Source organism: Hypanus sabinus, chromosome 25, assembly GCF_030144855.1.
Source record: "Hypanus sabinus isolate sHypSab1 chromosome 25, sHypSab1.hap1, whole genome shotgun sequence".
Classification (NCBI taxonomy): Eukaryota; Metazoa; Chordata; class Chondrichthyes; order Myliobatiformes; family Dasyatidae; genus Hypanus; species Hypanus sabinus.
In genome coordinates, this window is record NC_082730.1 from 49,465,093 (window position 1) to 49,483,604 (window position 18,512).

Sequence of the window (18,512 nt, forward strand, 5' to 3'; positions counted from 1 at the left end):
CAGCGCTGCCTTCCCCTCAGAATTCCCATCTCCCAGTGCTGCATTACTATCAGAATTCCCATCTCCCAGCGCTGCCTTCCCCTCAGAATTCCCATCTCCCAGTGCTGCATTACCCTCAGAATTCCCATTTCCCAGTGCTGCCTTCCCCTCAGAATTCCCATCTCCCAGTGCTGCCTTCCCCTCAGAATTCCCATCTCCCAGTGCTGCCTTCCCCTCAGAATTCCCATTTCCCAGTGCTGCCTTCCCCTCAGAATTCCCATCTCCCAGTGCTGCCTTCCCCTCAGAATTCCCATCTCCCAGCGCTGCCTTCCCCTCAGAATTCCCATCTCCCAGCGCTGCCTTCCCCTCAGAATTCCCATCTCCCAGTGCTGCCTTACCCTCAGAATTCCCATCTCCCAGTGCTGCCTTCCCCTCAGAATTCCCATCTCCCAGCGCTGCCTTCCCCTCAGAATTCCCATCTCCCAGCGCTGCCTTCCCCTCAGAATTCCCATCTCCCAGCGCTGCCTTCCCCTCAGAATTCCCATCTCCCAGTGCTGCATTACCATCAGAATTCCCATCTCCCAGTGCTGCCTTACCCTCAGAATTCCCATCTCCCAGTGCTGCCTTCCCCTCAGAATTCCCATCTCCCAGCGCTGCCTTCCCCTCAGAATTCCCATCTCCCAGTGCTGCATTACTATCAGAATTCCCATCTTCCAGCGCTGCCTTCCCCTCAGAATTCCCATCTCCCAGTGCTGCATTACCCTCCGAATTCCCATCTCCCAGTGCTGCCTTCCCCTCAGAATTCCCATCTGCCAGTGCTGCCTAGGCCTCTAATGTCCATCCTTCAGTCTCTTCCATCTTCTGGTCCTGTTGATACCTGCTTTTTCCTATTCTGTGCCCCTTGGTGCCCTAACATTGGTATTTGAATTGAAATAATGTCAGTCATTAGCTGCACATGATAGAAACAGAATCACTGGAACTTTTAAGTGCGGCTGTATGATTTATTCTGTCACGGTGATTCATGTATGAGGTAAATGTGATTAAATTTCATTCCTGCTATTGATCGTATTGATGATCTAGGATTTAATAGAAATGAGATCTTGGTGTAGTGCGCAAACAAAGAGCAACTTGTGTTTCCCATAAACCTTCTTTAGTGGCAGCGGGCATACCAGTGATGGGGATTGTGTGCAGAGCACCGCTGACGACAGTCTCTGTTGGAAATGAGTAGGGGCTGGGTTGTGTTATAAGTTTTGCTTAAGGATTGGTTAGGGGTGGCCTCATTCCATCAAGCCTGCACTGAACGGTCAGCGGTGTTGGTCAGGAGGGAAGGTGAAATGCTTCTTCAAGACTATCAGAGGAATAGCATGGGAGTAGCCTGGATAAGCAAGGGGAAAGGAATTATCAATGATATGGATGACGATGTAGCGATGTTGAATTTTGATAATCTAACCCTGTGTAATCCTTTATCTTGCCCCACTACCAGCGTTCCAGTCAATTAGAAATGACTGGCTTCTGATTGCCTGTCAATCCACATGTTAGTGGGCACTAAAATGAATTGCTGCTGGAGCTGAGACCATGTTCTTTGGAAGCTGGTCCAATTTGTTACCTAGGAGTGCAGGGCTTCAGTGGGCCTGGTCAGGCACCATTAACCGGCTGGAACGTGTATCTGTGTACATTCCAAACAGGAGTATTGGCCACACAGCTCTCTGCCGATCTGTGATCGGTGAGGTTGAGGTGCAGTGATGGTGTGTGTTTGTGGCATGGGCACGTGGTTGACATGTGTTTGCGCTTTGGCAATGTCCAGGTGTGGATGAGCAGTGGGTGGTGGCGCTGGCGGGTGTTTGCGATGCTCAGTCCGGTGATTCAATCCCGGTGACAAGGGCCTGCAGCCCTGGAACGCCTGTGTCCGGCACTTTGACTCAGGAGTCAATGGGAAGAGACAGTCCGATGAGCGAAAACAGACTGATCTCCAGACCGGGCACGAGCGAGGATCCCACAATCTACTGGATCAATGGGACATAATCTTAAAAGACAGGAGTAGAAGGAAGGTGGAACTACAACCAGAGTTCCTGGTCCCTGCTGCTATTCAAAGATGGAATGACACAGCTGTAGGCTCCAAGGGAGGGCAAAGTTAGACCAGTTTGTGATATTCTCTCCTCTGAATTTTAATTAGGCTCAGACATGAAGATTTATGAGGTGATTAAAGGACCATTGTCTTTGGCATTTGTAGCAATTTTAAGAATAAATGGAATGCAATCTGTATCAGTGGTTAATATGTACGTGTGCACATTCACCAGAACCCTTAGCCATTAACTCCAGTTTAATTAAAATGTGAGGACTTCTTGGGTAATTATCTATGCAGTCAACATATAAATGCTTCATGAAGCCAAACATACTGATGTATCACGTCAGATTCTGAAGAGACAATGGGGTTCTAATAATTTAGGTGTTTACAATGTTTTCAAGATATTTGATTAGCAACCTAGATTTGGATAATCCAAATCTTGGGGAGGAATTAGTGGTCTATTTCTGCTGGTCTATTGATCTGTGGTTCGTGGCTGTGAATGCTTTGCTGAATGGGTAAGTATGGGCCACAACATGGTGAGAATCTGGGAACTGCAGAGGAGAGGAAGATTTGCTCATCTATGTTCTAAAAATAATATGCTAATGACCTCATGCCTTTACTTCAGGGAGATTAATAATGGGTGAAGGTTACATTACAGTTTGTGAGTACACTTTTAGAATATTAAACTCATTTCCAAGTACCATGTTTCGGGAAGGAATATTTCTTCAGAGAGACTGCAGCTGACGTTTGTCAAAATGAAACCATGACTATTAAGGTTAAATTATGAGGCCAGACTGTATGGAATAGGCTTGTATTTTTAAGAAAGGTCAAGAAGCATTCTAACTAGAACCTTAAAGTACTTGAAGGAAATCAATTCAGTGAATCAGATGAACTCTTTTCTGTGTTGGGAGAATACAGATCAAGTGAGCACAATCTTCAAGCCAGACAATGGTTGTTTAGGGATGATACGAGAAAGCAGAATGAAAGCAGTTAAATTGAGATTGCTGGATATTTTGTGGTAAAGGCACAATGGTACCAAAGCAGATGCAGTAGTCATGAATGGCTCAGTCTTGTTTCTAAACCCAGCAACCACAATCTTTGCACATTGATGCTTATCAAGCCCTAAGACCTAGCACAACGTTCATGGTTTACCCTGGAGCAGTGATCCCCACCCAACATAAAACACAGAATGGTACAACACCAGACTGGCTATTTGGCCCACGATGTTGTGCCGACCTAGATGCCAATTTATGCCAAATGTCCTTCTCCTTTGTGTCATCCATATTCCTTCATGCCCTTCGTATACATGCATCTATCCGTCTAACAGGCTATTAAATGCCACCAAGCTGATGTTTTCCATTACTACCCCTGGTAAGCCGTTTCAAGCATCTGCCATCTCAGTGTAAAAATAACTTGCTACTCAAGTCACCAGTAAACTTCCCCACTCTAATCTTAAAAGCACGTCCTCTGGTGTCTGACATCTCTAGTCTGGGAAATGACTTCTGACTGTCTACCCCAGAGGTCGGCAACCTGCGGCTCCAGAGCCACATGCGGCTCTTTGATCTCTGTGATGCGGCTCCCCGTGGTTTGTTAGCTTTTGAAATGTAATTCGAACTTTGAAGATTATGGTGATCTTGTACAATATGAAAACTTTGCGGAGACACCGTTTCCTGGCACATCCGAACCGGCTCACAATTAGCCACCGTTCCGGCTAAGGGAGATAGCCTACGGGGGTTTGTGAGTACGTGTCTTTTGGAGCATCCGCGCCCATGGGGACGGGTTGAGGGAGGCTTTAAAACAAGGCTGTTTAGTTCGAATAAAGTTACCTTTGACTGCAGTCTTTATTTTAGCGCTGCGTGTAGCACACCGCTACAACGTGTTTTTTTATCGCTATTAATATACATCACAACTGCCAATGCCTGACACCCGCCAGTGCACGCATTCTTTTAATTCTTCGATCCAAGGTAGGCTACCTACGGAGTAACCTTCAACCCAACGTCTTTTTTTCAGAGTTCAAAATGTTTTTGTTGCATGCAGAAATGTAATTTCGTTTTCTCTGCAGGAGATGCAACACATTATAGTTTGTTTATACATAGCATAAAGGCAAAAAAAACCCGTTGTATGCAGTGTTATTTCATTTTGTGGCTCCCAGTGTTTTCTTTTCTGTGGGAAATGGGTCCATATTGGCTCTTTCAGTGGTAAACGTTGCCGACCCCTGGTCTACCCTATCTATGTCTCTCATAATTTAAAAAACCACCAGTAGTTCTCCTCCCATGATTGTCCAACCTTTCCTTTAAAGATAGTACCCTCTAATTTAGACAGCATATTGGTAAAGCACTGTTCCACCCTCTGCTGTCCCTACATCCTTTCTATAAGGGGGTGGTCAGGACTACACAATGCTCTTGGTTCTGGCTGCCTGAAACTTTATACTGCTGCAGCATGACTTCCTTCCTCATATACTCAACACCCTTATCAACAAAGGTAGCCATGTTTTTTTTTCCTTTTTTTATCACCTTAAAGTTAAAGATTTAACTTTATTTGTCACATGTACATTGAAAAATACAGTGAAAAGCAAGTGTACTTCCCTCAATCGCAGGACTCTGCAGAGAGCGGTGCGGACAGCCCAGCGCATCTGTAGACGTGAACCCCCCACTATTCTGGACAGGTGTGTAAAAAGGGCCTGAATCATTGAGGACCAGAGTCACCCCAACCACAAACTGTTCCAGCTGCTAACATCCGGGTAACAGTATCCCAGCATAAAAGCCAGGACCAACAGGCTCTGGGACAGCTTCTCCCACCAGGCCATCAGACTGCTTAATTCATGCTGATACAACTGTATTTCTATGTTGCATTGACTATTCTGTTGTACATAATATTTATTATAAATTACTATAAGATGTGCATTTAGACGAGACGTAACGTAAAGACTTTTACTCCTCATGTATATGAAGGATGTAAGTCATTTGATTGAATGATTCTAACCTTGACAACACAGTTGAAATCATTGGTTTTTATACACTGCAGCACCTGTGTTTAATATTTACCAAATCTAGGGATATGCGAGCTACAATGTAAGAAATTCAATGATTGTGGAAACTTCCGTGAGGATTGTGCTGGGAAGTACACATGTGTATCGCAATGTTTCTGGCACAAAAATAGCATGCCACAACTTAGTAACGACATCTGTACGTCTTTGGACTGTGGGAGGAAACTAGAACACCTGGAGAAAACGAGGTGCAACGAGACCTGGGTGTCATTGTACACCAGTCAGTCATTGAAGGTGGGCATGCAGGTACAGCAGGCGGTGAAAAAGGCAAATGGTATGTTGGCATTCATAGCAAAAGGATTTGAGTACAGGAGCAGGGAGGTTCTACTGCAGTTGTACAAGGCCTTGGTGAGACCACACCTGGAATATTGTGTGCCGTTTTGGTCCCCTAATCTGAAGAAAGACATTCTTGCCATAGAGGGAGTACAAAGAAGGTTCACTAGATTGATTCCTGGGATGGCAGGACTTTCATATGAAGAAAGACTGGATCAACTAGGCTTATACTCACTGGAATTTAGAAGATTGAGGGGGGATCTTATTGAAACGTATAAAATTCTAAAGGGATTGGACAGGCTAGATGCAGGAAGATTGTTTCTGATGTTGGGGAAGTCCAGGACGAGGGGTCACAGTTTAAGGATAAAGGGGAAGCCTTTTAGGACCGAGATGAGGAAAAACTTCTTCACACAGAGAGTGGTGAATCTGTGGAATTCTCTGCCACAGGAAACAGTTGAGGCCGGTTCATTGGCTATATTTAAGAGGAAGTTAGGTATGGCCCTTGTGGCTAAAGGGATCAGGGGGTATGGAGAAAGCAGGTACAGGGTTCTGAGTTGGATGATCAGCCATGATCATACTGAATGGCGGTGCAGGCTCAAAGGGCCGAATGGCCTACTCCTGCACCTATTTTCTATGTTTCTAAAACACACGTGGTCACAGGGAGAGCGTACAAACTCCTTAAGGCAGTGGCAGGAATTGAACCTTGATCTCACAGCTAGTGCTGCGATAGCATTACACTACCTACTACACTACCATGCTGTCCACCCCTATGGTACCGTGACTCACCTTAACCACTTGTGTGGCCATTTTCAGTGAACTATGGACCTAGACTCCACATTATGTTCATTATGGCACGACCAGTTGGCCCATTTGATCTAAGCTGACTCCTTGCAGAGCAATCCCATCAGTCCTATTCCCCTTCAGCTCATTCTCTCTCCTGGGACACCTCCCAGCAGCAGATACCACCAAAGCAGAATCTGGAAAATTCTGCAAGCCAGGCACAGCTCAGGCTTGTGTGTAGCCTTGAGGTACGAGGAGTGGAATACACTTGCCAGCTGCTCCGGGGCCGTAGGAAACTTGGTTCACGGCTGTCTTTCTGACTTGTAAACTGTCCGGGTACGAAGAGTTTACAGGGACAGAGCCCAGCCATTGCCTGGGGAAGACTGGTATGTTAGAAAGCCCGGCTTATATATTGAGCCCTCTCCCATATCCCAACATTAAAGCCCTAGTTACATCCAGCTGGCTCTGATGGGTAGAGTCCATAATCAGAAACTCTGTGTCAAAGAATTACATGAAGGTTGATTCCAGGATATTGTCTAAGATTCCTTAACCAATTGGGGCAGCTTAACCTATTTATGCAATGTTCTGGCCTTTGGGAATGGAAAACATCATTGGGAAAAGGCAGGAATCCAATAAAAACACCAAATAGTGTTTGTTGGTTGCTAAATGATGCATTTCACTGTATGTTTCAATGTGCATGTGAAACTTGAAACGTGAATTTGAATGAATGGCCTTATCAGTCATCTGCGACGCTGAGGAAATGGAATGAAAGCAAATCATTCTTGACCCAGAAGAAAGATTCAGTCTTACAGAAACAAGCTGGATTTGCTTAAAGTTAGAGACAAGTCCTTTCTTCTGAAAGAAATTATATTATGTGTTTGGAAATTCCCCATCAATAGGACTGTCCATGCCATGTACTATTTCTCAGTGAGACATGCACTTAGTCTATAGTTTTTCACAAATAAAAACACTGGATGTGGTTTATGTTTTAAGAAAAACCATAGCAACTCATTTATTGTACTCCAAACACTGAACACAAATAGTGGTAAAAGTGATTTATGTACTAATGTCATCACATCAGACCAGCCTCTTAATTTACAGCCACTGGTGATAAGCTGGGGTTCACTTTATGTACGTTACCACTAGAACATTACCCTATCAGAATTCACCAAAACCGGCTAGCCAGCCTGTCCACAGCTCAGGTGCGCCACCCGCTCGGATTCTCTGTTCCATGGGCGGAGGACCAGCAGAGGCCTCAGGCTCATCCAGAAGTGTGTCATGGTAGCGTGGTAGTGGAATCCTCCAAATCTTGGTGGACCGGTTTAAGGTGATTTTCTGAAATACATTCAGGTTTATCTATGATAAGAGTCTTTTCTCTGTTCCAAAATGTGGAACGGGCCATCATATGGGGAACTTTGGTGTGCATCATAGCAGACAAAAACAAATTAGGCAGAAGAAAAGGTCAACGGGAACCAAAGAGTGTTGTACGACATGATGGAGGATGGAATACAATAGGTGCAAAGAAATTGAATTCACTGAGGAGGGCGGAACGTTGTTGAGAGGCCAACCAGACAGTCACGGTGTCAGGAATGAAATCACGTAATGGCTGTCCATGTACCAACTCAGCCGAGGATGACTGCAGGTCCTGTTTTGGAGCAGTTCTAAGCCCCAGCAGGACCCATGGTAGACAATCATGCCAACACTCATTGGTCAGGGAAGCCCTCAGATCAGCTCTTAAGGAACAGTGAAATCACTGACATAGGCCATTGGACTGTGGGTGATATCCCTGATGTGGTTCTGGGCCATCTCAGCCCCGAGGTCTGATAAAAATTGGGGATAAAAAGTGTCAAAGGAACTAGCAGATGGGGTGCCAAATCGAGTAACCCAGGTGCTGATGAATGCCCGAGCCATGTCCGCGGCCATTGTTGATGCTAGAGGGACGAGCTCTGGCCACCTGGTGGTATAGTGCGTAGTAAGGAGGTGCGTGAAACATCAGGAGGTGGGGAAGAGGACCAACAAGGTCCACGTTGACATGGTCAACCTGTCTCTCAGGGGTCTCACAAGGTGCCAATGGCACCTGAACATGATGGTTAATGTTTGCCCACTGGCACTCCACACACGCTGCAGTCCAATCACACACCTTTCCAAGGCTGTGCCACACAAACTTTAGTACAACCAGATTCTCTGAGGCCCATATGCGAGAGCCCATGCACGGAGTCAAAACCAGTCCAGCTCCAGTTTGCGAACACTGTAGAGTAAGGGTGGCTGGTTAAAACATCGCACGGGGAGAAACCCCCACTTCCCTAGACTTACCGCAGGCCAGTGACTGGACCTCTGGGTCAGTAACTTGCTTTGCTGCCATTGGCAAACCCTATATGTACTGGGCAAAGGCTGGCCACCAGAGCAATTGGACATGGCATTATTTTTCCCTTTGCTGTGTTGTACAGTATACCCGTTGCGAACTCGGGTATGTAGGCCAGGTGGCATTGCTGCCGTCCAGACCAAGGGTCTGATCGTTTGACAATCGTGTGCAGGAGAGGTTTGAGTCAACAAACACTGTGAAATGGCGACCCTCTGGAAGAAAACGAGAATGGCAGACAGCCAGCTAGAGACTGAGAAGCTCACGGTCAAACGTGCTGCACTTCCTTTCGGGGGGGCGGAGCAGCCGGCTGAAGAAAGTGCCTCCGACCGTCTGTTCGTGCACGGCACAGTCTGAGTGAGGTTAGCAATGGCTTTAGGGGAGTTGGGAGCAGGTGCACCAGTAGGGCGGCATGGGAAAGAGCTCACTTGGTGTCTTCAGATGCCTTGGTACGTCCACTGACCAGTCTAGCACGTGATTGCGGTGTTGCCTTTAAGCGTATTATGTAGGGGAGTGTGAGTTCAGCAGCTCCCGGAATGAAGCAGTGACAGGACCTAAAAATTTCCGTCAGTTTTTTAGTGCGAGGTGTTGGGAAATCTATAGTAGTGGCTACTTTTGATGGGAGGGGTTTTGCACCTTCTGCAGAGATACGACGGCTGACAACCCAAGCTGGAACTTAGCAGGGTTAATAACTAACCTATGTTGATTTAAGCACTCAGAAAGTGTGCAGAGATGAGAGACATGTTCAGATTTGGATGCACTGGAGACAAGTATGTCATCCAAGTGAACCAAAAGAAAATCTAAATCTTTTAAAAGAGAGTCTGTCAGCTGTTGGAAAGACTGTGCAGCAATTTTCAGTCCCATCGGCATGCTCAGAAACTCAGAGGCTGTACAGGGTTATTACAGTCATTCTGGGAATGTGCTCAGAGCTCACAGCAGCTGATGGTAGCCCCTAACTAGATCGACTTTGGAAAAAATGAACTTTCTGGCTAAACGTGCCAAAATGTCTTGGATGTGTGGGACTGGGACTGTTGGGGGTGGTGGTTTTGTTGAGGTATCAGTAATCGCCACATGGACTCAGGGACCATGTGGAGAGGTGAAACCCAGGGGCTACTTGACCAGTGTAGAACGCCAAACCTTTTTCATGTTGGTAAACGTGGTTGGCAGCTGTTCCGGGCCCAGTCTATGCACGCGGACATGGACTGGTGGGCCTGACCCCATGTTTTGTGACTGTTGTGGAGAACGTGGGCTTGCTGAGGTTTGGGAATTCGCCCAGCAGTCGAGTAAACTCCCATGCAATAGTGCAAGTGCTTTACAGAGTCGTTGTGGGAACTTGTGGGGAGCAGTGTAACTACCCAAAGGCTTTGACATCCACAAACCAGCGGTTCTTAAGATCGACTAATAGTCTTCGGGCACACAGGAAATCTGCACTGAGGTCTAGCAATGTCAGTCAGGATGAAGTCCCATGTGTAATGTCTCCCACTGAACCAGAGAGTCACCCATTGTGTCCTGTAGGTCTGGATCTTGTTGCTGTGGCAGCCTCCAGTGAGGTTTCGTCACTTTTTGCCTTCTCATCAGTAGGCGATGCTGGCAGCACACTCACTTGAGCACCCATGTCACACAGGAAGCGTTGCCCTGAGATGCTGTCTGTAATGAACAGCGATCACAGACCTCTGAGGTCCCCATGTGCTGGCACTGTCGAAGCTGCAAGACAGCCGGCACTTCCTAGCATTTGTACCAAAGTGAGCATCATCATCTATCTCACAGCCATGGCCATCCTTGTGTTGGGGGCCTTGTTGACCGGGCTTATTGAGGTAGAGAAAGGAGTAGTAATGATGCCCCACTACCTGGCTGAGTGTAGACTATCAGCCATTTTAGCAAGCTCGCGAGTTCTTCACGAGTGCATTAGTGATGTGGCATCTGCTGCATGAAGAGTAACGAGGATGGTGATTTCCCAGGAGAGACAGCATGTGGTCCATTAGCTCCAATGGCTTAGCAGCACTGAAGCCAGGTAAGGACAGCAACCCAGGTAGTCCAAAAGGTGAGTTTTCAGCAATCGGTATTAATCACGTTCAGATGGGTTTCTAATCGACTCACCACCCTCGCAGCCGAGGAGTTGTTGAGCGACGCCACCACATAGAAATATTTGGTGTTGTTGCTGGAAATTTCTCTCAATGCAAGTTGGGCCTCAGCTTGTACAAACCAAACAACGGCCTTTTTGCTCCCAAATCTCCTGCAGTTTCAAAGCAACAGTGTTGGTTCAATAACTCTGGAATTGTCCTAGAGCATCAGGGTCACCAATATTGGCTTTTGCAAATAAAAACAGCAGAGGTGTTTTATGCTTAAGAGAAACCACAACAACTCATTTATTGTACTCCAAACACTGAACATGAAGTGCAGTAAAAGTATTTTATGTAGTTATGTTGTCACATCAGACCAGCCTCTTAAAGTGAACCCCCACTCAATGCCAGTGGCAGTGAATTATGTACGCTTCCACCAAGTCTCTCATTTTCATGCTCGGTCAGCAGAGATGAGGTAAGAGATTCTGGTAGTCTTATTCACCCGTTTCTTGGTGGGAAGTTCAGCCTTTCTCTTTTGTCTTTTAGTGAATAATGGAATTGAGTGTGGTAGTATAATTGTGATGCTCCTTTTAATAATTCACCCCTCAAAGGAGCTGAGGTATCACACACCATGATATGCCAATCTTTGAGTTGATACCCACCAGGGCTTTGGCAAAAGGAGGAGGCAATTGTTGGAGGTCCCATAATAAAATTAGGAGGCTCACTCCATCCTACTTTGATAAACTTCACTTCTGAAATCTGGATTGGAAATGACAAAACCAACAGTTTGGAGTATTTTCTATTTTAACAATCAAGAGAGGGTAGTACATGTTACACAACTTGGAAACCAAACCATAGTCAAATACATACACGATCCTGCAATTCAGATCATTCATAATTCACATAATCCAAAATATATTCTGTAACTAATATAATGTACAGTATAACTAATATCCACAATCAATTCAATCCCATAAAACTTAAGTAACTTCAATAATGCTTATAATAAAACTGTAAAATAAAAGCCAGACATTCTGAAAATACATGATATCATCAGCAACTAAACAGAGGACAAACTGATTGCACTTAGTTAGAGCATCACTGTCTAAGCAACACCTTAATCAGTACCCTACTTGAAAATTGAATTTGATTCCGTTCCCACCAGAAAGCCATGTGTGATCGAATTCCAGCTACAGTTTAGATTTGCTGTTTCCCTTTCAAAGCCAATTTTCCAATTACATCAATTTGATATAATTTAATTTTTTAGCATTCATCCTTTTTACCCTGTGTAGTAAAAAATAAATAGCCTGTAAGAACCGCATAACTAATCAACCAGAATCTTGTCACCTACAAGAGGTATAAAGGACAATGAATTAAACATGAGGCAGCAAGCACAACCAGAATTAATAGTATAAAACAAAATGAAGAGATAGATTGTCTTTTAATTTTGATTACGCTGCATTCCTCATGGATAACTAGGTTGGAAATTCTTTCCTACCCTTTAGATGCAATCTATGTCACCTTCGTAAGCTCATTAAAAATATGCTCAAGCATTGAAAATATTTACAGCCTGTCTTTTCATTGTTTGTTTTGATAAGAAGCTGCACTACAATCTAAAAGAGGGTGGGAACTGGGCCAGAGTAACGCGGCAGGTAGCATCATGCTCTGAAGCAACATTTGATTTTAATGGTTTCCCTTGAATTATCAACATTCAGGTGCCAGTGGGTGTTCTGCGATAGGAAATTACCTGAGGTCCAACTGATTAAAGCTGAATTATTTGGTTTATCTGTCTCTGTGTATTGGACAGGCAGAGACAAATAATTTACAGAATCTGCAAACTGGAAATGATGCTCTGTGACAATGCAGAATTTTAAATACAAATTTTAAATTAATATTCTGGACTATTTCAAAATCATCAACCTTTCTTGGTTAAATGTTAAGATTAATATCTCCATTAGGATAGAGGAAATTTTATCACAGTTACAGAAATAATATTTGGGTGAAACCAAGTGCACATTAGAAAGGATAAATGAGCTTTGGAAGGAATGCATTTTCATTGGAAAGCAGCCAGGGCTCTTAGGGTTAAGTCATACGAGAAGATTACACAAGACAAAGTTCTATTCCGGGAAAAAGGCAATTTGATTAAGGTCTTTAGGATTTAGAGTGGATTGTGGAGGTACAGAGATTTTACTTTTTTTTTTAAACAATGGGGAGTTCAGCAAAAGGGTCTTAACAAGAATCAGAGGCAGAGGGAGATCAGGACTGTGTCCTTCACACAGACAGCATGTTCTCCCACAAAATTCAGTGTCAGCTCAGTTTGTAATAAGGTTTATGAAATTGTTAATTATTTGCGAACTGTCAAGGAAGCAAGGTTGAGGTGGATAAGCAGTCAGGATATAGTTCAGCTATAATCTCATTGAATAGATCAGTGTGTTCAGTGATCTAATCCAATTTGCATTATCAATGTTGGTGGTTTGATCATGCATTTTAACAAACGTGAGGGAAATAGTGGGTTTTTAAAAGATCAGGTACATTTTCCATGGCAGATTTTGAAATACCTCAGGGTCAGTCTGTCTGTCTATTTCAAAGTGTGGAATAGGCCCTTCCAGCCCTTTGAGCTGAGCTGCCCAGCATGCCTAGCCTAATCACAGGACTATTTACAATGACCAATTAACCTACTAACCTCATTGGCACCAATTAACACAGAGTACTATGCAGCACTCAGTACCGAACACGCTACCAATGCTGGCCATAAGTGAGAGGGACTTACTCATAACGTTGAGGGAAAACATTGTCACGTTGACAGTTGAGGAATGGCCAATGTGGTGATGATCTGCCCCCTGGTGGCTTGTTACAGAATGTAACTGGAAGTGTCCAGCTTTAAAACTATGTGACCTTAAGGAAGAATTTCAGAAGGGGCTTTAAAGAAATAGTCACAGTATGGAAAGGTAAATTAAACCATAATTTTGAAGAGCTGCACAGCTATCAATGCAGAAGTTACATTGTTAATTAGAATGTGCCCCGCGCTTCAGGTCTGCATAAAGCATTTTTATCCTGTGGAACTGATGTGCTTTTTGTCAAGAGTGTGGATATGACTTTCAGCACATGAGCAATACAAATTTATGCCCTTTTAAATTCTGTCCCAGTTTAAATCTGAAACTTTTATTTTTAGCTTGAAAGTATATTCTTGAATTACAACTAGCTGCCATATTCTTCTGGTTTGTGTGAAAATTTCAATTTAAGATGCTCATACTTTTGAAGTTGATGCTCTCTGCCGGTGTAACCTCAGTTCACAAAACACTTTGCATGATGCTTCTTTGACAAAAAAAATATCAAAATTCAGAGTTTTAATTCCAGTTTAAAATATGTTTCAGGATTTTAAATCCTAATTAAATAATACAGTTATATATCTCTGCTCCATCCCTGCCCAGCCACTGCACTAAAGATTCATTTTCTTTTCATCCCCTTGGCCTCTGAATTGACTGCAGACACTTTGCCAAATGGTGCACTGTTAACTCATTCTCTCTCCACAGATGCTGCTTGACCTGCTAAGTATTTCCAGCATGTTTCTGTTTTTATACTCTTGCTGTAGAAAAGCATGCAAACCCAAACTGCTCATTTCTGGAGATGTCAACAAACACAGCTTCACAAGAATCAAATGACAGCAGAAACTGGAAATCTGAAACAAAAGCAGAAAGTACTGGAAACACTCAGTACACCAGTCAGCCTCAGCGGAAGAACAACAGAGTTAATGTTTCTAAGACCCTTCATCAGAAACGAGAAAACAAGCATATTTAATTTTTCCTCTTTTTTGTGACAAACAAAATGTTTGTTTTTCCTGCTGATTTGTAAAGCTGTTCATTCAGAATTCCCTGAACTTGTAATAAAAACCACTTCACACTAAAAAAAAACAACTGTGTATTTTTAAAAATAGGTTGGAAAGAAAGATGCACATATATACCACATCTTTGAAAGATTTAGGATGGTTCAAACCTCCTTACAGCCAGAGAGGTAAGTTTTATTTGAAGTGTAGCAAGACTTACAATGCAGGAAAATGTATCGGTCAATCTGTGCCCTACAATACTGTGAAACAAACTGCCCAAAACGTCATCACTACCTCCTCCCATAGATACTGTCTGGCCTGCTGAGTTCTGCCAGTTATATAAGTTGTTTTGATAATGGACAGATAATCTGTTGACCGAGGGACAATTATTAATTGGGAGTGTGCAGGGAATTGTCTAGCTCTTTTTCAAATAAACTTTATTGAGATACAAGTCTGACAACTCTTAAACTAACATCAGACCTGAAAGTGGCACATCCAACTTTCTTCAGTGCTGCTAACAAGTCTCCCTATTCCTCCATCGGTATGAAGTCGGGGAAACAGCTTTTAGAGAAGTTGAATTTACCACTAGGTGGCATTCAATTAACATACTTGAGAGAAGTTCAAACACCTACTCCAGTACTAACAGCCATAGAAATGTGATAATGATTTCAAAAAGGCACAAAACAATTACTATTGTAGTGCCCTGTACAATGCATTGATAGAATACAGGTTTAACAGTTCTCTCCCTTAAGTCCACAGTAGCAGAGAAACACTGGCCACTTCAACACTGGGTTCCTCACACTGTACCTACTGTATCTCAGAATTTACTCTGATCAGATGGAGGGAAAGCCAGAAGAGGAAGACAAAAGAGAAAAGAGATCAAGACCAATGTCCCTTAATGGCCTAAAAATCTCCATAAACAATAAAGGTGAGTCTACTTTGTGTAGATTATTGCATTTTTGGGAATAATGTATGGGGAGAACATCTTTTGGAGAAATTGGGCAGAGTAATTTATATAATGAGACAATCATTTCCTCCTGAATTACACTTGTAAAGATGTGCTTTATTTAATAAGGTCAATAAAAATCTGGAGTTTGCAGAAAAATGCTCTCTATAAATTGTTGTAAGTTGGGAAACTTGGTGCAATCTGTTAGGCTGTACTTTTGTAATGAGGTTCTTTATGGAGCCCAGGAGTGGAGTATGCAGATACATTATCTACTCTGCTGAATCCATCTGAATAGCTAGATCTGCCGTAGGAACAATGGGTTTTATTGATATAATGGAGAAGAATGGTTGTGAGGGATCAAGGTAACTTTTATCAATTGGCAGTTTTTAAAAAAAGATTTAGTTTATTTAAACATTTTAATTATGTTTCATTGCAACTACATGTTATATATTTTAAAATATTTTTTTAAAATGCTTTAATTGACTCCTGCTTGGTTTTTCAGTTTAATCGGGTGTGTGCCAAATTGAATATACATTAGGAACATAAATGATCAGTTTTACAGTCCAATTGAGACTTCCATTCTGGGTATCATTTATCAAACATGTAAAATATTGTGTTACTAGTCTCCAATGAAAAAGTTAGAGAGTAAAGCACTCTAAAGTGATTGAAACAAACAGAATATTGCACCAGTAAAAGCAGTAAGATAAAGCCCATTAACACGACTGAAAATACCACATTGCGTCAGTACCAATTTATAACTGACAGCTTTGTTAATCACTGATTTATGGATTGTGGCATCTACCTGACCTGCATTATAAATGTTACCCAACACATACTGGGGACCTTGTGTTCACAGAACCTTTTGGGGTGAAAAGTCAAATGGGACACAGGATGTGCACTGTACATAAACTTACATACAACAGGTTGACCTACAATAAGAAAGGGAGTTAAAAAGGAAACACGGGCTTTACCATTTGAACAGCTGTAAATGCACTGCATGGGGCAGGATGAATAAGTCATGAACACCTTCCCAATGCAGAAAAGGTTAATGCAATGGTTGAGTAATTATGATGATATATAATTATCAATTTGCAATGGATATTTCTGGTACTAGTGATGGGCTGTGTTTTGGAAACAGTTTTTGAAAGTTCTGAATATTTAATATACTTCTAGAACTGCTCTGGCTCGTAGTAAATGATCAAGGTGCTGCTTCAGACAATGATTGTTCACCCTATACAGTTTACACACAGCTTTACTGCAGATCCTGCTTCTCAATTCAGCGAGAGTCCATCCCAACGTCACCATCTGTGAAGAGCACCTTCGCCAGAATCCCTGAGTAATAGGGTCCAAAGACCATCCTATTGTGGTGCACTAGACACCGGAAATTGGAGCCGACGTCCTTGAGTTCTGCTTGAATTGGAGCAAGGCCCCTTGGGACAGCATGATGGCAATTCTGTGGGCTGGAGAGACTGAGGAATCCCTTCACGTAGGAGTTAATCCGCTCACCTACAGAAAGGGTAACAAAACCAACTAACATTCAGTAATAGTGATCACTTACACTGGTTTCACAGCTGGCTGCACAGCTGAACAGGTGAGAAGACAGCTGAAACATCTCCACCCAAGCAAGGCTGCAGGCCCAGATGGTGTCAGCCCCAGGGTGCTCAGAGGCTGTGCCCCCCAGCAATGTGGAGTACTTCACCATGTCTTCAACCTGAGCCTGAGTCTCCAGAGGGTTCTTGTGCTGTGGAAGATGTCCTGCCTCGTTCCTGTACCGAAGACGCCACACCCCAGTGGCTCCAATGACTACAGACCGTTGGCATTGACTTCCCACATCATGAAGACCCTGGAGAGACTTGTTCTAGAGCAGCTCCGATCTATGGTTAGGCCGCACTTAGACCCCCTCCAGATCATCTACCAGCCCCGACTAGGAGTTGAGGACGCCATCGTCTACCTGCTGAATCGTGTCTACACCCACCTGGACAAGCCGGCGAGCACTGTGAGGGTCATGATTTTTGACTTCTCCAGCGCGTTCAACACCATCCGCCCTGCTCTGCTGGGTGAGAAGCTGACAGTGATGCAGGTGGATGCTTCCCTGGTGTCATGGATTATTGATTACCTGACTGGCAGACCACAGTACGTGCGCTTGCAACACGGTGTGTCAGACAGAGTGGTCAGCAGCACTGGGGCTCCACAGGGGACTGTCCTGTCTCCCTTTCTCTTCACCATCTACACCTCGGACTTCAACTACGACACAGTCTTGCCATCTTCAGAAGTTTTCTGATGACTCTGCCATAGTTGGATGCATCAGCAAGGGAGATGAGGCCGAGTACAGGGCTACGGAGGGAAACCTTGTCACATGGTGTGAGCAGAATCATCTGCAGCTTAATGTGAAAAAGACTAAGGAGCTGGTGGTGGACCTGAGGAGGGCCAAGGCACTGGTGACCCCTGTTTTCATCCAAGGGGTCAGTGTGGACATGGTGGAGGATTACAAATACCTGGGGATACAAATGGACATTAAACTAGACTGGTCAAAGAACACTGAGACTGTCTACAAGAAGGGTCAGAGCCGACTCTACTTCCCGAGGAGACTGAGGTCATTTAACATCTGCCGGACGATGCTGAGGATGTTCTGCGAGTCTGTGGTGGCCAGTGCTATCATGTTTGCTGTTGTGTGCTGGGGCAGCAGGCTGAGGGTAGCAGACACCAACAGAATCAACAAACCAGTGATGTTGTGGGGGTGGAACTGGACTCTCTGATAGTGGTGTCTGAAATGAGGATGCTGTCCAAGTTGCATGCTACCTTGGACAATGTCTCCCATCCACTCCATAATGTACTGGTTAGGCACAGGAGTACATTCAGCAAGAGACTCATTCCACTGAGATGTAACACTGAGCATCATAGGAAGTCATTCCTACCTGTGGCCATCAAACTTTACAACTCCTCCCTCGGAGTGTCAGACACCCTGAGCCAATAGGCTGGTCCTGGACTGATTTCCACTTGGCATAATTTACTTATTATTATTATTATTATTATTATTATTATATTATTTATGGTTTTATATTGCTATATTTCTTCACTATTCTTGGTTGGTGCGACTGTAACGAAACCCAATTTCCCTCGGGATCAATAAAGTATGTCTGTCTGTCTGTCTGTGTGTTATCAGTCTGCTGCCAAAATTAAT

At 43.8% G+C, this 18,512-nt stretch overlaps 1 protein-coding gene across 1 annotated transcript in view; it reads right to left on the reverse strand.

The window, feature by feature from the left end:
• Positions 1 to 7,123: 7,123 nt before the first annotated feature.
• The window catches only part of LOC132381243 (T-complex protein 11-like protein 1), a 65,656-nt gene continuing 54,267 nt past the window's right edge, over positions 7,124 to 18,512 (reverse strand). The window contains exon 8 of the mRNA XM_059950624.1: positions 7,124 to 16,837. Coding sequence (XP_059806607.1) covers positions 16,608 to 16,837 — 230 coding nt within the window. The 3' untranslated portion in view covers positions 7,124 to 16,607. The remainder of the gene's footprint in view (positions 16,838 to 18,512) is intronic.